Source organism: Armigeres subalbatus, chromosome 2 (assembly GCF_024139115.2).
Source record: "Armigeres subalbatus isolate Guangzhou_Male chromosome 2, GZ_Asu_2, whole genome shotgun sequence".
NCBI classification, from domain to species: Eukaryota; Metazoa; Arthropoda; class Insecta; order Diptera; family Culicidae; genus Armigeres; species Armigeres subalbatus.
In genome coordinates, this window is record NC_085140.1 from 201,352,005 (window position 1) to 201,373,835 (window position 21,831).

General features: G+C 36.8%; 1 protein-coding gene across 4 annotated transcripts in view; it reads right to left on the reverse strand.

Annotated features, from left to right (window-relative positions):
- Window positions 1-21,537, reverse strand: part of LOC134211507 (CUGBP Elav-like family member 4) — a 563,053-nt gene extending 541,516 nt beyond the window's left edge. For 3 of the 4 annotated variants that reach the window (XM_062688406.1, XM_062688404.1, XM_062688405.1), the window contains exons 1-2: window positions 21,147-21,536; window positions 19,154-20,235 (exon numbers count right to left, since the gene is read on the reverse strand). In XM_062688406.1, coding sequence (XP_062544390.1) covers window positions 19,154-19,210 — 57 coding nt within the window. In that variant the 5' untranslated portion in view covers window positions 19,211-20,235; window positions 21,147-21,536. Of the gene's footprint in view, window positions 1-19,153; window positions 20,236-21,146 lie in introns of all 4 variants that reach the window. The other variant, XM_062688403.1, reaches the window with a different exon arrangement.
- Between the last annotated feature and the right edge of the window lie 294 nt (window positions 21,538-21,831).

Consider the following 21,831-nt stretch of genomic DNA (forward strand, 5'->3'; position numbering starts at 1 on the left):
TAATAAACACGGAGACAGCTATCTCTTATTCTCTCTGTTTACATTTCGTTTGACAGAACATACTCGATTGAGCTAGTACAGCACCATTCGAAATCTTGTACTGCAACTGAATGAAGTCGAACGAAATACATAATGCCGCAATTTTTTCGAAACGAATGCAAAAACGTACGAATCGAGTGATTCGATTCGAGATGCGCAATGTCACCCCTGTTTATAGTCAAATCGTGATGACATGACCTTCTTCTTCTTCTTCTGATTGGCATTACATCCCCACACTGGGACAGAGCCGCCTAGCAGCTTAGTGTTCATTAAGCACTTCCACAGTTATCAACTGCGAGGTTTCTTAGCCAGGTTACCATTTTTGCATTCGTATATCATGAGGCTAGCACGATGATACTTTTATGCCCAGGGAAGTCAAGACAATTTTCAATCCGAAAATTGCCTAGACCGGCACCGGGAACCGAACCCAGCCACCCTCAGCATGGTCTTGCTTTGTAGCCGCGCGTCTTACCGCACGGCTAAGGAGGGCCCTGATGACATGACCATTTTATGTAAATAACAGTCGGCTGGACAGAGAGCAAAGCAGAATAACTTATTAATAACAAAATTCATTATTCTTATCAAAAACTTTCCAAACTTATACTTCTCGTTATCTTATAAGCTTTATTAGCATCTTAGTATTCATTAGGCGGCATAATGGATTGCATTATTATTCTCGAATGGATTTTTGCCAAGACTTATAAGGTTTTTCCTTTACGTGTATGCCATGATTTTCTGCAACATGGAGGCCCGATTTTGCTGAGCTCGAAAAAGGAAAGAACGTGTGCAGGTGTGTATTTTTATCGATACTAGGCATTCAAAGGTTTCAAAATGTCATTCTGGATCATTTGACAAAACCATTGCTCCAAATCTTCGGAGCCAAAATTCATGACACTTGAAACATTACGTAGCATTACGTCATGATATCTCGTGACAGTGAATTCTACTGTCATATTACACATTTCATATTTATAATAATATTTTTAGATAAAAAAAAGTTTAAGGGTTATAGATTCATCAAATGCTGAAAATTAAAACTAATTTCTGAGATAATCCTGCGACAAACTAGTCGAATGACAACTGGGTAGATGGAAAATTGATAATTCAAACAGTATATAGGTCTTTACAATCAATATTACAATGCAGTTCCTACTGATTGTTCTTCAGTAATTGATAATTTTCCAACAAATTTAAACAAATCAAATTGAAAATGGAATTTAAATTATATCCAACTTCGAAAGCTTCCAAACAATACTTTCGTTGTTTTCCCCATCGTTGCACTCACCAAAATAGCATAGGCGGTTGCATAGTAGGAAAAAGAAGCAAAAAGCCGTAACCCCATTTCCAATGCAGTCATCCGCTCAAGCCAGGCAGGCAGGTACCAAAAGGCTCGAAAGATGCAGTGCATCGAAGTCGTTTCCTGCTGTTGAAATTTCTTCCCACCCCACCGTGTGCCCCCACAACGTCGGAGGAAAATCTGTTTCTTCCTTTTCCACTTTTCGCATTTCCTTCGGCCGTTTTCTTAGAGCTCGCTCGCAGTGCTACTCACGTTCCCACGACTCACACTCTTTCCTGCCAATAGGAGGACAGTGTTCGGAAGTTTCTCTCACCACTCTCCAAAATCCAGAGTGCCGCTGCTGCAGCAGTTTGGATGGCGGGGCTACCGTGCTTTGGCTCTGCCAATTTTCATCTCTCGTTCACATGAAAACAGGCCCACCGTCGCCGCCATACCGCCACCAGTCAGTGGCACAGTTTTCCATCGCCGGGCAGCGTCGCCGCTGCTATCGTCATCGCCGCCGACGTGGGTTTGGTTTCGGCTCGTTGGGCTGAAAATCGGGCCGGGCTTGCTTGGCAGCGCTTCTGTCATATTCTGCCCGTGGCTGCGGCAGAAGCACCGGTGCAGTGCTCTGGGACCTGAAACTCGGATGCTGAAAATGAGGCGTTGGTCCGGTGGCGCGAGGCGAAGCGAAAACCCGGAGTGGCACCAAAATAGTTTTTATACACTATCCTACAAGCGACAAAGACGACAACAGCTGGAAAATCTCGGCCCTTGGTTCGAACGTGTATATTTTTTGCTGCTTCCATTCGGTTTGCATGTCCGAAGGAAAAGTGGGTGGATCCTTTGCCGACGTGGGGATGAGAATCATATTTTTTCGTGTTTTATAACCCGTTTTTGTGCATGACGGGCTCTCATCGATTTCGGCTTTGCCCAAAGTTAAACGTGAATCAAAGTGCCAATATGTTAGAAGTCACAAAATGGCGATAAAATTGACTGAAATATGAAACGAGACATAGCCGGGCCGCACCTTGTTGTGTTTTTTCCACACTTGAAGCACAACGACGACAGGGATGGGAATTACGTCACCCGGTGGAACAGCTGATTCACTAATGCTTTGGTTGGTGCGCATTTACGCAATACTACTCGGGGGCAGGAAGGGTTGAATAGCTTGTTCGCGTGAAAGTGCTTAGGAATAAGAACACGATCGATACCGATGGGATTTGCAGTCCCACAGCTGGTAACGATATACGGGTGCATGAGGGAGTCGTAAGCTTGATTCGTTGCGGAAAATTTAGGTCGAGTTGAAGAGTTTTCACCATGACTGTGACGAGCCCTTGGCAATTTGTTGGTGGACAAATCGTAATTGAGGTGGTGGGTGAAAATTTGGATAGATTGAAACAGTGGATCAAATTAATTCTCGCTTAGCGATACAAAGTACGATGAGAGTTTAACAAAGTTACAGGAATTTCATACTATAGTTTGGATCATTCAAAATTCATCACCTATGTTGTACGTACTAAAATATTATTTTTTATTCTTAACAAACAGTTAACAAACAGTTTTTTTCAAATGCTAATTTATTGAAATATTGAGTGTTTTTGTTTGGAAAATTTGTACCATATCTGATTGGCAAATAAAGGTTACACGAAGAAGACGAAACTTTATATCGAAAGGTAAAAATGCACGGGAAAGCCTACGGAGAAATTATTAAAACTCTTCTCAAAAATTGTAGAAGCAATTCAATTAAAAACAGTTAGTAATGTGGGGTTGGACTTTTTTTATTTATTACAGTTTCTTATTATTAGAGTTTAAAATATTTCTCCGTATGCTTTCCCGTGCATTTTTTTTTTCTTCTAATGTCATATTTCGGCCTCTCTTCGTGCAACCCTTATTCACCAAAAGGAATGCAGAATCGTTTATATTCTAATCCAGAAAGGGCCTTATACGCTATTTCGTCTTTTCTAGACTCGGTCGATTAGCATTTAGAAAACAATGTTGCTATTTGAAGGCTGATAAGTCCTAAGTATTTATATCCCACTTAGGACGCCATTTCACAAACTATTAACCAGACCTCAGGAGCATGTACTCGTCCAGGCTTGGCCGTTAAGAACAATCATGTTCAAGCACCGAAAAATCGTTTACTGTTGGCACTTTGGAGCATTTGATACAACCCCAGCCAGCACTGAAATCAGCCACATAAACCTCTCATGCGCCGAAAAATTTCCCACAATAAACCGTTTTCGGAAACCTTACTCACTGGGGCTCTGCCCTGCTGTGATCCTTGCATCCATCCACCATAACCGTTACTCAACCCGTTTTCCATGAAGAGTCACCCAACGCTGAGGCCAACCAACCAAGATTGCGTCGTCCGACCGCTTCGACTGTATGCTGCTTGTGGCGGAGGCAGGGTTGTTTACATGGGATCTGGCGCACGAAAAAAAAGGAAAACACATTCTTCTCTGCCTTAACAGCAGAAGCAGCTACATCATCGGGTCGGGGATCGCCGAGATGTTTATATAGAAAATAATATGAAAATCGATAAAAATTTAAACGGATGAACGGAATGCTTTACGGGCGGGGGTGGCCGCTACCACCGCGCCATTACATACGCGCGTCGTTTGAGCTCGCATTGCTACTGCTGCTGCTGTTGACTATCGGTCGTGACCGTGCGGTTGTCGACGCGGGTTATCATAGGGGACTTCCCACCAGCGAGGAACAACGGCGTGTGCTTCTCCGTTCAGTCAAGACGTCTCAGTGTTCGACGGTTGACCGTTTTCCCTTACGATGGGCGACCGACCTAGTCGCGTATTATCGTAGCAGAGGGGTTAGATATTTATTTTTTGTTCTGTTTAGTCGACAACGACGGCGGCGACGTCTTGGAAGAGACAGCCCTGCATTTCGGTCGGTGAATGGCGAGCTATCAAGCGGACGAGTCCGCTCCGGGCTCCGGCTACTCCGGAGGGTTCGAAGTGATCGATCATTGAAATTTATACGGCTCGTGTTATAAATAAGAGGTACATGGACGCAAGATGGAGAGAGGATGGGGTTGGGACAGAAAATTCCGAGTTAAGAAAAATTCGTCCTTATTGCATGCGGCGGAGTCTGGGAGGATATTGCTCTGCGATAGGATATCATTGAATAGGTTCGATGGATTAGATGGATGTGCATGCAAGGCGATTGAGGAAATCGCAAGAGGATATAAATAAGCGAACGGATGAAGCAGAGGTTCCTCATGATTGTAGGTCATACAACTGTTTCCCAGTGTTCAAATCTCATTCGGAAAAATGAAGTATTTCATTCTGGAAATATTGCATTCTTAAATTGTCTATCATGAAAATAGTCAAATCAGCAGAATAACACGAAATGATAGAAGCACCAATTTAAACAAAAGAATGACGGATAGAATTCAACATTTTGATTATGTTCTTTCCAATGAATTATGTTGCTGCAGAGAACTATCAGCATATTATCGTGCCACATTTCATAGCTCGACAAACCATGAAGCGAAGAGAAACCTGCCTCTGGAAAATTGGGTTATTTGGGAGTATAGATGTCTTTATATATTCTAAATCTGCATAAAAAACTGAGCCCAACTCCAATTTTTCAGAATTGGAATACCGCAACTATTTTTAATTTGGATTTTAAATTTATATGAGACTAAAAATTTAATCATATGCTGCATGGGCCAACTGTCATTCTATGAATGTAAGTGTCATTCAATCGATTGAAATGGTTTACATTTTGTTGTACAAATTTGTAAATAAAAGGATTACAAACAGAATTAATAATATGTCGGAGATCAGAAAAGCATTCTCTTTATGTTAAACTGTAAAAAACCCCATTTTGATATCATGTTAATCAAACTATTTCATTTAATACGCGAAGCAGATAATAGCTTTTTTGGAACAGTCATTCAACTCATGTAGCTACTGTTCTGATGTTGTTTTTCTATTATATCACCCTAAATGTCGTTTTATCACTTCAGCACTTTAAAACCTTTAACCAGTATTATTTAAAACCAGCATTATGACCAGGAATTGCAAAAAAATAAATTCACGGCATCATGATGAAAATGCCTGATTAACAATTTTAACGACACCGTTAGAAGAAAACTCGGGAACGAGATTTCAGAAGTAACAAAAGTATAACAAAATTAATTATTTTTTTCTTTTTATTGTCTTACGGACGTGCGAGTGGGAGGGGGTTTAATAAAATATAAGACGTGTCATTATTATTTGTTGTCGTATTTTCAAAGTTACAAATTACAAGTTCCAAGCACATTATTGTTTCAATGAAATTGCAGTTTAAGTTGAAACAAATCCAATTTAAAACAAGCAAAAAGTTCGGAAATCTTAGCCAAAACAGTGGCACTTCCGCCAGTGACAATAATTTCTAAGCTCTGAAATAAAACAAACCATTGAAAAACACACAGCCCCCAACCTTCCTGTCCTATGTAAATGTTTCGCATAAATTATTAAAGTTCTTCAAGGATCAGATTTACGCACATGTGTGGCAGTTATGCACTATTTAGTTACTATCAGTACCCAAAGTTGTGAATTGAATGTATTTATTCTCTTCCATAAAATATCATTCCAGAAACAACGAAACCCATTTTTTATATTGAATAAACTGAACCATTTACAGTAGAGGACCAAATTTAGTCCTCAGACAATGGGCGATATTGGTATAGTAAATGGTAAATGCTAGTCAATTTTCTCAAGGAAAGTGATGGTTTTGTTTATTGTTTTTGTTTATTGTGTGATTTCATCAACATACTACAATTTGGCCCTAATGATGTATAATAATATTAATTATTACTAATGACATAAACGCACATAGTCAGGGAAATATAACATAGAAGCATGGTCAAGATAAAACAAAAAATTAAAACAAATAAATTGCAGACTTATCACATGCAATCAACAAAAAAAATCATAAAATCTTTGACGAAGAACATTCTTCGTCAAGTTGAAGCCGAGCATGGAAGATACTAAGCATATGCGGTATTTCGAAAAAAAATGTTTCAGGTGGTTCGAAACGAAATTCCGCGGAATTTTGCGGAATTTGAGCATGGCGAAATCTGATTTCTTGATTTCGTTTCGTTTCGTAAAATTACAAAAATTTCGCTAGAAAAAACTAGCTTCTAACGAAATTTAACGGAATTTCGCGGAATTTCGAAACAAATTTAAACTTAAACCATACTTTATATTATCAAAAATTTTGGCTGCGCCGCTGAACAAAATCGTTAAGTTGTTTTCAAAACTTTAGGTTATACATTTTTTCTATTAACGCTTACTACATAACCCCATTCTTAGTCGACAAATACGTATGTAGTTTTCTTCTATAAAACGTCTTCAGTGTTTCCAAGATTCAAATTTATATTTTGTGATTTTTTTTACTATTTGTACAATATGAATGCAGAATCGATTACAGGGGTGCTTGGTGGCCTTGTGTCACTGCTTCTGCCTCATAAGCAGGAGATTAAGGGTTTGATCCCTGGCCCTTTCCAATTTCCTATTAGATAATTTCGTTAATCATATAACTCAATCTCTTTGCAAATCAAATTCTCATTGCTAGCAAGTATGATTCTAAATATAGAATTGTTATAAAAGCTGCCTGTTACTTAGTAGCAGTAAATAAAATGTTAAAATAGATTGGTATTCATTTGTACCCGCATACGAATGTTATATACGGTCGCTATGCTCGTGCAGGCCTCATTCAAGTAAGAATGTGTGAGGTTGATGTGCGGGTAGCGATGGTGTGGTAGACGTGTGCGTGGTATAAGAATCCAATAGCATTCAAATTCTAATTGTAAAAAATGAATCCCATTAGAATTCACTTTAATACTTTCTCATTACTCTAGTACTTCTAATTCTCATTCATATATTCCTATCCCATAGATCGCATCACTTACCAAAGTGAATCCAGATAATATATCCCTTTATACTAACACAATATCCTATCCTAAGACTATCGTGGAGATGCAGAGGTATACTCGGTCTCTAGTAGCAACGAGAGTTGAACTAATAATCCTTCCTTTCCTTAATGGCCGTAAGGACGTGGCCGATGCCGTAATTAACTCAGTAAAATGCATTGAATTTTCGAAATTTGCACATTGAGAATGATAGCTAAACCCAAGCTCCATTCAATTGGTTCCCTGTGCAATTTCGCAAGTTCTAATCAATCACGGAGTAGCAACTACGAATTGTACGGTTATCCTGCTCATGCTCATGCTCAATATGAACGCAGAATCGATCATGTTGCTGCTGGTCATGGGACGGCAGCTAGCCCGGGAGACCTTGTTGATGTTGATCACGCCAACTAGTGTGGGAGAACGCGAAGTGATAAAAGTATAAAACTAATGTCTGCATCGAAGAGCACAAAATTATTTAGTGCAGAATCGATCATATTGTAGAAGCTTATTAAACGAAGCACATTGATCTTGCGTTGGATTGATTTGGAACACAGTTTTCGTCTTCTTGTTTTCAAAATATCTTCGTTTACAATAAATATTTAGTAGCTTTAGGGGCTTCACATGAGTTACCTTAAGTAACATATTTGGTTTTATAACGGTCTTCAAAACCATAATTTGCTCTTCATGGCTTCCATAAAACCAGCATGAAACCAAAATGTTACTGGGGTTCTCTACTAACCAACGATTCCTTTCCCGTAGCGCTCACGGTGATGCAGAGCATTCCTCGGTCTTTTATAACAGTGAGTGTTAAACTAATTCTCCTCTCCTAATCCGAAATTGACTGTAAGGACGTGACCAGCATCGTTCTTGGCCATGAATTGGAAACTCCGAAGCAAGTTTACAATAAGAATAACTTTTTTTGTGGCCCAAGAATATTATTTAATTGGTTAGCTGTGTATATTTGCTGTTTTTCGGCCAATCAAGATTAGCAACTACGATGTGTACAGTTAATCAAGCTAAGCTCTTCTTTGACTATTTGCACAATATGTAAGGAACATTGAATATTTGTGGGAATTTCTAGATCTTCGCATGCAATTTGCAAAAAAAAATCCAGAACGGGTTGAAAGATCATTAAAATTCCTGAAAGTTCTTTACTTATGATTGTTTTCAGCTCATACTGATCATAACAGCTGTTCGCATATGCCAAGGGCACACAGACAATAGCTCAGTTCTTTGAGCTGATTGTGTATAAGACTATGGGTCTGTGAAATTCAATCTGAAATACATATCTTTGTGCATTTTAGTAAGGTGCACCGGAATCTTCTAAGCATACATTTTCTAATTTTGACTTAGCTTAATACTATAAAACCACGCTGACAAGGCAATATGAAGTATGCTTCAGCATAAATACATTATTCTTAAGTGAACTAAGGTTTTAAACAAAATTTGAATCCGTATATGAAAAACCCCACAATTTCTATATTTTTATATACTTACTGATATAAAATTGATCATATTCGGAAGCACACGCTCCACGATGATTTCCTTTGAATGCGGCACAATTTCTGGGGTATTGCCTTATCGCCAATGGTATATGCGGAGAAAATGCGGTGATTTATCACAGACTGTCTTCTCTCTTATTATAACTCTATTGGTCGCAAAACAGTTATTTGACTTCGAAAAAGTGAAATCAGAATTGCGTACATAATGTAAAACCAATTTAATAAAAAATCCGCAGAAAAAAAAATAAAATTTCGTTTTGTTTCGAAAAATTTCGAATTAAATGAACCTTGATTTCGTATCGTTTCGAAGTCTCGAAAGCAAATCTATATTTCGTTTTGTTTCGATCCGAATCAACATAGACATTTTAAATTTCGTTTCGTTTTGTTTCGTTAGGAAAAAGTGTGTTATCGCATACCCTTAGAAGAAACTCTATTAAACGTTTTCTGGAGGTCGTGGATTACAGTTTCTGCATCGTAGTTAGTGCGACGAAAGGGGAGCCTCAGCATCGAATTGTTCCGACAATAGAATAGGGGAATAGACATTTATAATTTTTGTTATTTTAACTACTAGCGGTGCATGTTTTATAACAACCCATGCTATAAAAAAATGCTGTAACAGAATACACAGGGCTCTGATGTAAATCTGTTTTCATTTATTGGTCAGGTAGCCTGAATGAATCCGAAAGTTCAGAGAGACAAAATGTCGAAAAAACAAAAAGTCTAATGGACAAAAGTTCGAATAGACAAAGAACAAATGGACAAAATTAACAAAAAGAAATGAACTTTGTACACATGATTGACACAAATTGCTCAACAATATGTTTGGAAGCATGCTTCTACTGCAAAATAAAGATTATAACATTGCGTAGAGATTCCTCCTTCGTTATTTCGTTGGTAATTCTTTGACCAATTTACAGCGAGTATGCAGCAGCCACCGGGCGAGCATTGTATGTTTTTGACTGTTCGCGAAACAGTGTCAGTTGAATAATTAGTTCTTGATAGATCGTGCACTTGTAGAACGCATCGCCTCTGTCGGAAGATGTGCGATCCTCCACAATATGCAAAAGCTACCGTCCGAGCATTGTGTGGAGTACGCGATAGAATGTTCTGTTGCTTATCAGGTGACACACATTGAATGTGCGCAAATAATGAATGCATCATAATTTCTATCAAGCAGCAAGCAAACTGAAGCGCCACACTTCAGATTATTTTTCTTGCGATTTTTGGATTTCTTCGAAACTCATCTGAGTCTGGTTTTTTGTAATCAACAATTTTATCACTCTAGTTTGGCATCTCTTTCTATGTATGAAAACAGTGCGAAGCTTAATGCGTATTGATTAGAGATGAGATCTTTCAAATCAATCATTTGTTCGTGATTTTAATTGTGACAAAGAAAACCTAAACTTATTTTTGCCTATATTGATGATTATTCATGCTGTCAAAAAAGTTAAAAGCGTTACAAAGCATACACACCTGCACGCGAATGTTACCTATGAGTGAAGAGAACGATCAAACTCCATTATGAAGGAATGAAACAGAGGAAATTTAAAAATTTAATCCTAGCTTTGAACAATTGGTAAATTATTCATGTGAAGTAGAGAAAACTAGATAGGTCAACGGTATCAGTTTTGGCCATGTTCCTTATTTGGCCAGTTTATCGCGTAACTCTAAAAGTAAAGCAGTTTTCCAGTTTTTTTGTAAGCTCTAACAGGAGATGTTTCCCTTATCTTTCTTCGCTGTTGAAACTGGTTGACATTTTTTTTGTTGGAAAATATGCATTTTTCAGGGTTGGCCAAATTAGGCACTAAGGTGGCCAAAACCGGTACACTTCCCCTACCTGAACCTTAATTCACTGGATTTTGAAGGTCCATAGAGTGAAGAAGGAAATCGTGAAGAAGTATAAAAAGTATGAAGAAACCGATCATAGTAGGCAGCAATCACATCAAACTTGAAAGCCCGCTTCATATGGTTATGAAACACCGTTTTGACTCATATTCCGAATACTTAAGCACAGTTTTCACGTCGAGCTCTTCCCGACGCATAAATTAAAATATTTCAATAAATCAATTGTTTCCATCGGTTAGCGAAAGGAAAAAAACATTCATATAAGCGCTTGATATTCACATTTTATTGATTGTTCCCTGTACCCCTGTACTTTGTCCCGAATGGCGAACACGCATAGCAAAAAATGTCTCAAACTCCGAGCCCTTGAGCCCTCAAATTCCGAATACCACCTGGTGAACAATTACAGTGTCCTTGATCTGGCGAAGAAACGCTGGCCAAGAAAATTCGTTTATTTATGCAATAATAATGAAATATTTCAGATAAATCACCATGTAGCAAGTGTTCGGAATATAAGTCTGTTTTAGATTTGATTCAAAAAATGGAAAGTGCTTTGTGGTAGACAGTTTAGGAGCTTTCAATGCCGATAATTATTCCAAAAAGATAAATCGATAAATCCAAAATATCTGAAGCAGAAATTTGCCGTAGAACCCATTCATAAGAATTCAGATGTACATATATTTGAGGTTTTATACCATTTGCTGAAAACTTGTTCAACTAATTATTTTTTTCAAGTCTGTTATGAAACAAAAATTGATATCTATCTTGCTGATTAATCCCTTCTAACTTGGCAAAGAATACGGCCACAAGGTCTGCGTTTATAAACGCAATGTATTCTGGCAACAATTATTTTGAAGAATGGCACTTCATTGGACGCCATGAAAGTCTGCATTTCGATATGCTTTGACAATCAAATCTGTCACGAGTCAACAGAAACATGGATGAGGTGTTTTGGGTGCAGTAGAAGCTACAACAAATCAAAGGGGCCCCTGTCAGTCTAAATCCGGCCCTGTATGTACTGAAATAGAAACAATTGCGGAACTTTACTTCCTTCACCAGGTTTCTACTACCAGATCATAGTCCTAAAAACTCATAAACCTATTTGCCATAGGACGAGTTGGTAATATTGCATTTAATTCTACTACTTGACTGTAATTTCACAAGTAGGGGGAGATCCCCTCGCGCCGGACACCTCCCAATACCGGACACTTCTAAAAACGGTACTTGAGGAGACCCCTTCATTATCTTATAGAAAGCAATTGAAATGTCTTTTACCTGCATGGAATAATAGATCTTCATGTTGTAAACTTTGTACAAAATTTGAAATTGAATAAAGATGTAAAAAAAACTTCATGTTTCTCCTTATTTCAGAAGGATTGAATCAACAATAATAATATCAATGAAATAAATTCTGATTATGTCGATTATAATGTATCTTGGCGCAAAATCAATTTCTTTATCCTTAAAATCAATGGTTTATCCCCGGGTCCGGACAGTGAGTTTTTTCATGTGGTGAAATAGCCATTCTTTGCAACTGTTTTGCTAAACTTACTTCAATTCAATTATTTTTTCTTGCTGAGGCATCAGAAAGCCACAGAAATAAACAGAAACAAATATAGATGTCATTGAATATGGAGAGAATTTTGAGCAGGATGTAACAAATTTGGCTTGAGAGTCAAATAAGCTCTACGTGTTAATATCTACAACTTGAACCAAGTTTTTTTTGTAATCTTTATTAAGGTGTTTTTTTAATCTACAGACTAAGTTCAACACCGGACACTTGAACCAAGTGAAAAATATTACTATTCTAAATGATGTCTTGTACTCATGTAATAGAAACTTGGTCATATTTGAACATGATGCAATGCGTGTCCGGTACTCGGGGACACTTTTCTGAACCGTGAAAATGTTCATCAGAGTTCAAATGGTGTTCAAATGGTCAAATATCCCAAGTAACATTCAAACAGCTCTTTGGCATTCGATGTTATTTATTGTGGTTTTATTGCGGCAATAGTCATGTTCTTCAGCTTAGGAAAAGCATGTATCACACTTAAATTATGATCCATCTTCTGGCTGTTGCCAAAACCTTTTGAAGAAGGTGATAATTCCGAATACTACAAATTTTTAAATATATTTTTTTTATGGCAGTTCATGCCTTGATTAAACCCATATGGAAGATCTCTTCGATGCTTTTTTTATTTGACATGATAAAATACTTGTTAAAATAGTTTGTAGCTATAAAAGTTACTTCGGCTTCACATGAGATTAATTGACATTTATGATTGCTACATAAAGAGTCCTCTAAAACACAAACTCTGCATTTCTGATTGTACGAAAAAAAACAACAAATATTTGGAAGTGCACACGAGTAGTAAGAGCTAAACACTTTGTTCCACCAAAATACATGGCTTTGAAATATTGTCATGCTGCTTGCTTACTCACAATATGCATGCTTACACATTTTCAGCTACATCTATCATCTTGAAGACGAAATATGCATTTCCGAAATAAAATAAATGATAAAATGGCCAGTCACTTTAAACTTTCCTTTTTTCTATTGACGGTGGCATGGAAATATGCATTTTTGTTAATTTTTCTTAGTACCTTCATAATCAATCACTAATGAAGTACTTTATTTTTTACTTACGTGTTTAAAATGATCAATTCAAAGTTTTAATTCTCACTTCCATCCATGCCGTTTGTTTTTTATTGATAAACTAGAACTGGCAAATATTCTCTTTTTTTTTTACTAATTTTATTTGCTAATTATCTAATACATGCATTCATCTCTTAGACTAGGTGTTCCGTGTTTTCTTAACACTATCATCCTTATTTGCTATGTTACTTTTTAGTTATTATTAATACATTTCAATTGCCTCTGTCCAGTGGCGTAGCCACGGGGGTGGTTTTGGGCATAAACCCCCCCCCCCAGAGAAAAAATTTTTAGAAGAAAATTTTTTTCTTGAAAAAAAAAATGTTCGGAAACCCCCCCCCCCCCCAGACCAATTTTCTGGCTATGCCACTGCCTCTGGCAGTTAGGATTTTTCCTCTGGTTTAATTGAACCATGTAGGAATTACAATGTTTTAACTTAAACTAAACCTAACCTAATTTATACTAAGGGTACAAGGAGCTAATCGTTGCAATAGAAGATTGCAACGATTTTTGTCTAAAATTGGAAATTATTTTGTTGGACATTTGTTGCAATGTCTCAATATTAGAAATTCTATGAAGTTCATTGGTACTATACCACGGAGGCAACTTCAGAATCAATGCCTTCTTTCTGGTATTGCAGCAACTAGTACATATTGGCACAGCATACAACATGGCTGGTCTAAAAATTTGTTTGTAAATTTTTAAAGACAAAATTTTGTTCTGTTTATAAGTGGATATAGACACTTAATATATTTGTTACATTTGGCTTGAAGGCCTTCAATGTGATTTTTAAAAGTTAATTTTTGGTCCAGCAGAAGTCCTAAATATTTGGCTTCGCTAGACGAATTAATTGGAACCCCATTCATAGTGACAATATGTCTGCTAGAAGGTTTCAAATAAGAAGCTCTCGGCTTATGTGGGAAAATTATAAGCTGAGTTTTGGAAGCATTCGGGGAAATTTTCCATTTTTGCAAGTAAGTGGAGAAAATATCCAAATTTTTTTGCAATCTACTACAAATGACACGAAGGCTTCGCTCTTTGGCTGAGAGACCTGTGTCATCTGCAAACAAAGATTTTTGACACCCTGGTGGTAAATCAGGTAAGTCAGAAGTAAAAATGTTATACAAAATGGGCCCCAGTATGCTGCCTTGGGGGACACCAGCCCTTACAGGTAATCTATCAGATTTAGAATTCTGATAGTTTACCTCCAGTGAGCGATCTGATACATAATTTTGGATCAGTTTAATGATGTACAGAGGAAAATTAAAATTCATCAATTTTACAATCAAACCTTCATGCCAATCACTGTCAAATGCTTTCTCTATATCAAGAAGAGCAACTCCAGTCGAATATCCTTCAGATTTGTTGAGCCGAATTAAATTCGTAACTCTTAATAACTGATGGGTGGTTGAATGCCCATGGCGAAAACAATATTGCTCATCAGCAATAATAGAATTGTCATTAATATGAACCATCATTCTTTTCAAAATAATCTTTTCAAACAGTTTGCTTATTGAAGAAAGCAAACTGATTGGTCGATAACTAGAAGCCTCAGCTGGATTTTTGTCCGGCTTCAAAATTGGAACAACTTTGGCGTTTTTCCATTTATCTGGGAAGTATGTCAATTGAAAACACTTGTTAAATAAATTAACCGAAAAGGATAAAGAGCTCTCAGGAAGTTTTTTGATAAGTATGTAGAAAATACCATCATCACACGGTGCTTTCATATTTTTAAATTTTCTTGTAATAGATCTCACTTCATCCAAATTAGTTCCCAACGAAGGGTCAAAAACATTATCTTGGTTGAGAATGTCTTCGAAGGTCCGTGTAACCTGATCCTCAATTAGACTAGTGAGACCTAGACTAAAATTATGGGCACTCTCGAACTGCTGAGCAAAATTTAAAATTTTAAAAATGAACTGTGTTTGGCATTGAAGTCACCAATTACGAAGAATTTTGATTTGTTGCGAGTCAGAATTCTTTTGCAACAAATTCTTTTGCTGCCCATTGCATTGAAAAGACAAGTAGGCTGCAATAAAAGAGAATTGTCCAAAATTTGTTTCAACAGAAACTCCCAAGGTTTCGAAAACTTTGGTTTCAAACGAAGAATATAATTTATGTTTGATACGTCTATTAATGACAATGGCAACCCCACCACAGGCGCTGTCAAGACGATCATTTCGGTAAATAAAATAATTTGGATCTCTTTTGATGAAAAGACCAGGTTTTAAATACGTTTCAGTTATAATGGCAATGTGCACATTATGAACTGATAGGAAGTTGAATAATTCATCTTCCTTACCCTTTAAAGAGCGGGAATTCCAATTAAAAATTTCCAAAGAATTATTTGGATCCATTGAAGCGAAGTCCAATAAAAATTCTTTGAGAAAATTTGATACCAACCTGAACTGCTTCAGTTTTGGTATTTGCTTTGAACATTGCATCAATCATGTGATGCAATTGTCCATTAAGAAAATCTAAGTCGGAAGCAGACATGCTACCTGAGTCGTGTCAAAACGAACGTCACGATGCGGTCTGATCGGTCAAAAGTAATCTTGCTCTGCGGGCAGGGTTATTCGATAATTATTGAAATGTCACTTTTAAGTTTAATTTCAGTTTATTTCTCCAAATGAGATAGACCCTGAGGAGCTACAACAAATCTAAGGGGCCCCTGTCAGTCTCAATCCGGTCCATATGTAATGCAATGAAAAAGAAAAAAATGCGGAACTTTATTTTTTTTTCACCAGGTTTCTACTACCTAGAACTAAACTCATAAACCTATTTGCCATAGGACGAGTTGGTAATATTGCATTTAATTCTTTGTGGACCAAGAGTTTTCTCTTAAAAAAAAACATTTTTTTTTATATTTTATTTATGAATATTGATTTTTTCAAATTCACATGGTTAGAATACATCGTTTTCTACCATATTTCAATGCACCGCGTTTGTAGAACTGTCCAATGAATTCTAAGACTTTTAATTAAACCACACAATTTCAGGATGCTCCAGATAACCTTTATTACATAAAAATCCCATTTTATGTTCATTTCGTTTTTTGTTCAAAAGTCCACTGATGAAAAAATTGAAATCATTTCGAAATGACACGCTCTCACGCCTAAGATGACAGACTTACAAAAATGATTTGTTAGACCAAGTTATAGGGACATATGTGTAAGGGCCACAGGCTTACATCAGTTCTTGCTGCAAAATCATGACGTTTTACTACACTGTTTGAAAGAATAAGTTGTTTTTTTTTTTCAAATCTGCTTGTCTGTTTGGAGATTATTGAAGCATTTTATTTTATCACCAATGATTGAGTGCGTAATCAATGTTTATATTATGAATCCACAGATTTTGCTCCGATTCTCGAAATTCTTGAAAAAGTGCTACATTTTTCATTAGACTCGTGGAATACTTTATAGGTTATTTATGTTTCTAAATTCTGCTTGGGACAAATTTTTCTCCTCGTTACGCCAGGATTTATGTTTGAAATATATTTTTATTCAGCTCCGTTATATTTGTTATCTATCTAAATTCCATGACTTACTGAACAATGTTCATTCAGTAGCTGCATGATCAATCAATCAGCCATTTTTTGACGTCAATTACGTTTTCGTTTTCAATATGGATATAGGGATACTTTATCCACAAGTTGGAGACATGGAAGCGCCACAAAAAATGACAGGTTTCAGTAAAAAAAAATGCATTTTGTCTATAAAATCTATCGCTTTTCAATCATAAATTATTGATACATCCATTCTATTCGATCACTGTTTGTACCCAATCGGATGACATTCAGATAACGTGGGACATTGAAATTCATACACTTAAGCACTTCTGCATATGGGAAAGCCTTAAAAACATATAAAATAAATGCAAATAAAAGTTTTGCTATTCATGTAGGTCCACAAGGATATCTACTTTGAAGCAATGCGCATTTACACGCCGAAAACCACGAATTGCATGATAAAACAAATAATCAAATCAACACCTTCTGATTCGAAATCCGTCCACCGTGGAAGGATTTCGAATTATAGAATCAAAATCCATACAATTTTATATTCGAATTGAATCAGATCCTAGTTGATGGATCTGATTCAATTCGAATATAAAGTTGAATGGATTTCACTACTACTACAAATGCGCACCTTGAGAAACGTGCTCTTCGATTTTAATTTCGCTTATTTAACATTATTCATAGCGATTTGAAATTTGAACACAGATACCTGGAAAATCAATTCACTGTGAAAAAGTAAAAATCTCCTAAAACGAAATGATGTAAAAAGATCTTAACCCTTAACGTTTAATGTAAATGATTTCAATGGTTATTTACGTTAAAAATATTTCCGACAATTTGTAGAAAAATCGCCTTGCGCCTTTAAAGGTTAAAATTGAATACTTGATGACCAATCCAATTTTGACGGCTTTCACTTAGCTATCATGGTCGGTAAACAGAATTATATTTCGATCGTTTCTGTTGCAGCATGCGAAAAAGTCCTACACGGTTTTATAAAATAAATCTTGGAAGACAATTTCCTAGCACTTTCTGAGAAAGTCGTGGAATATATGCCACACAAAATCCTTCCTCTATCAGATAGACAGTTAGGCAGAAGAAAAAAACTACACTTTACCACAAAACTATGTTTATTCGAACAGTCATTTATATTGAAATCACTATGAGGCATTAATATATCCAGTAGTATAGCGCATGAGATATTGAGGAAGATATCGATTTAAAAAAATTATATTACAAAGATTATTGAACATATCGAAAAATGAAAAGCAGAGTTTTAAGTAAAATATTTCACACAAAGCAACGAATCCACCCTGCTTACTAAAGTACTCAAAATAAGCAGCTTCTTCCAGTTGATGGGGTTGGGAGCAGAGGGTTGTAAGTTGCATTTTGGCCAAATTTGAGATTTTCTGCAATACATATGTTGATATCTTTTTCTCGTCAACTATATGAATGAGTGAGTGAGTGAGTTGCCAGATTTTATAATCGTTCAATTTGTCTTGGGCTGAGCAATGTTTACATATCGAAAAATTTACCCTAGGATAATTCGAAAATCACGTAAATGCACAAAGTTAGTGACAATCGATTTTATTATCACAGGCAATGATTTTGACAAAAATAAGATAGACCAATCAGTAAGGAATCGACGGTTAAGACTCTACAACCTTTCAAAATGTTGCGCGACAGCTTGTGGCTTTAAATCCTTGGCAAGCCTTTTTCAATTGTGGATTGAAAAATGAACTTCATAACCAAGTTTCTCGGAAGTTTTACCGAAATTAGGCTTTGGCATCCGATATTGTTTCTTATAAATCACGATAGATCTCAAATTAGTCAATTAATAAAATGGTATCATAATTTTGTTCCACTTTTAGATTTAGGACGGTGTACAATTCGTGCTGTAAAAAACTGGATTTTGATGTCAAAATTCACATAAATAAATAGAAGGAACAACTAATGCTGTATTGTCCATTTAAGAAATTTTTACAATGGTGAGAAAAATTAGATCGTTTTATTACCAAAACACGAGATTGAACAAGCAAATTTATAACAAGAAGTGAAATATTAAAATTCAATAAAGTTTTTATCGACACTCTCGTCCATGGTCATGGTCTTTAGAAATCATGCTTTCCAGAGTTTGTTGAACAAATTAATCTGATGATTTTTTTCAACACACCATTCCTAAGATATGTGACAAAAACCAGTGTGCAATTTCATTTTCATACAATTGTGTGCAACAGTGCAAAAAAAGAGTTTAGCAAATGTTTCAAAACAGACCACCTAAATTTGGGAACCTCTGAAAAGAAAAGGCTACGGTAAAGGCACATCGCGTTTGATATCCTATACTGGGCAAACCGGGATGGAAGGACGGAAGGGTACAAAATCGAATAAGAAAGCACAAAAATCAACTTACAATCACTTGAGGAAAGTCAACTTTCCCTTGACGAACGATTTCTATCATATGAACCATATGGAATGTATTGAATTCACTTGCAGGAACCGAAATTAATATTGGAATAACTTCAGGCTTCTCTTTTGGATGCTTTTGCTGCCGCTGCTGCTGGCTGCTGCTTGGATGCTGCGGTTTAATGGTGGAAAGATGGGAGCTACTAGTTTTGTGGCTGCTTCTAGTCGTTGTCGTCGTCGTCTTCGTCGTCTCAGTCAAGAGCCCCGAAACGAATCGAACTGCGAGAGTTTTATTTTCTTCTGCTTCTTGTTCTTCTTTTGCTTTCACATAGAGGTTTTCCGCTTTTGGCGATTCACTTAAACTGTGTGTATGTTTTCTCTGTTTTCTATCAGAGTGCGGTTTTTCTTCTGCTATTTTTCCCAGAGAGGGTGGTTCGGCTGAATGTTATTAAATTGATTAAACTCACACAAGAGAATGCGTTTCTCCACCCGCAGAGACCGTGATCTGAGGGACTGTGGGGTGCTGCGCTCTCCACGTGCTGCTCTCTCACTGCCTACAACGTCACCGCTACACTTTCGATAGGTTTTTGGGGGTTCGGTACTTTTTTTTCTGTTTGCGGTATGTGTATTTATGATTTATACGAAATGTTCTTCTTCTTTTGTTTGCCGTATTCTTCTTCCACGTGCAATCTTTTCGTACTGCTTTCGGTATGCGGTTTTTGCTGGCTGGGAATATCCGCCCGTTTCGACACCCACTACTTTAACGAGCGATAAATTTTGCCTCGCTTTTCAACGCGAATACTTTCTCTACTGCTCAGCTCGAACTAAGAAGACGAGAAACAGTTTCAACTTCCTTTCTGCTAACTTTTATTTCTTTTTTTATTTTTCAAAGAAGGATTTATAGATTTTTTCCTCTGCTCAAACTCACTTCACTCGCGATGCACTCTTTAAGTTTTTATTTTCCGTTTGCGCGATATTTCATCAAACACAAATTACTCACTACTTTTTCACCTTCTTTTTAAGCAAAGCACAAATTTGATTGTTTTTAGATCACCGCTTTCTCGGGAATGTTTTTGCTGCTTCTAAATTCTGTGGATGACGTTTACGGGTTATCAATAATTGTTTCCACGTTGAACTGACTTAATTTTTTTTTGGCTTGAAATTCTCCCAATGAATAGCTTTGTCGTCAAATTCTACGTTATGATGACTGATCGAATGATTGGATGATTAAGCGATAGTTTTACAAATTGTATGTTGGCTTAATTTAATATTAAACTAAGGAAATTGTTTATATTATTAAGATGCAATTACCATCCAAGTAAATTTTCAAGTTGGATGTTTTTTAGTGGTCACAGCTTCATAAAAATGTAATCAGTGTCTAAAATATGAATCCTCATTAAAAATTAAAAAATCATTGTTCTATCTGCAACATGTTCATTGCATTATAACTTTTCCAATGTTTTAGTATTTATTGCAAATTTATAAAAATATAGATAGATAAGCATATCGATGTAATGTAATTAGGCTGTTTCTCATTAAAAAATCTGAGTTATAATTTCATTAGTGTTTCACCTTACTTCACAAATGAAATACAGTTATGATTGGCTTTAAAACCGAAGGCCTGTGCACTATTTAGTGGAAAGCAGTACTTGAAAATGAAATATTTTTTAAAACTAATTTGAAAATTGAATGTATGAATGAGCGAGTAAAATGCACTACAATAAAAAAAATCAATAAATTTTATCGGAGATGAGCTTAGAAAACCTTCCACCAGGCTGCCATATGCTACGAAAAATTTACTAAGTGCCAACTCATACTGATAAAAAACTGTAAACAACGCCTGGGTAACATGACTTCTGCACATATTTATTGTATCTCTGTTTGATAACAACTTTCATTAGTGAAATTTGATCAAATATCTATCAACACTTATCATCTACCAACCAAGCTCAATCAATCATATCGTAGAACAGCTGACCCACCAGGCAATTTCGAATTACTTTTCCAAAATCACCAAATTGGCGTAGATCGAAATGATCTGCCAGAGAACGCTGGATCGCGCGACTCGCTTCGAAGCACACGTTCTAACCGAGCGTACGAGTCTCCTGCACTTGTGTAGTTCAAAAACGCTTTATTGACTGCCTGTCGTCAGTTCGCTGTCTGGCCGGAAGGAGGCTGGAAACAATTTCCACTGTCTCTGAACTCCCCCTCGAGAAGAATCAGGTGTCAACCCAGATTCCTCCGAAAAAATCGCAATCTTCCACTTCTTGTGACGGTTTCCGAAAAACACAGACACAGCTTATAGACAGATAATTAAATATAACAACAAACAACAAGTGTATATGATCACGACTTAACTATACAAAACTCAATTGTAGACTAAAGCACGGACCGCACGTCAGTTGTTTTGTAAGTATGTAGTAACACACCGGGGAAAACGGGCGCTTCCGAATGACGACTTCGGAAATCGGTCTCCGTCGCTACTCTTTCCTATTTTCCTTTCGTCGCGCTAGGAAAAGCCGAAAGTCCCCTTCACGCAAACGACGGACTACGTCCCGATACGGTGGTATGCGCCCACACACAGCGACGGTTCATCACGACCACACGTGCCACCGTTCTGCTTGGGATGGAAAGGATAAAACACGACAAAGCAAAGAGGAATCAGAACCACTTGAAACACGTTGC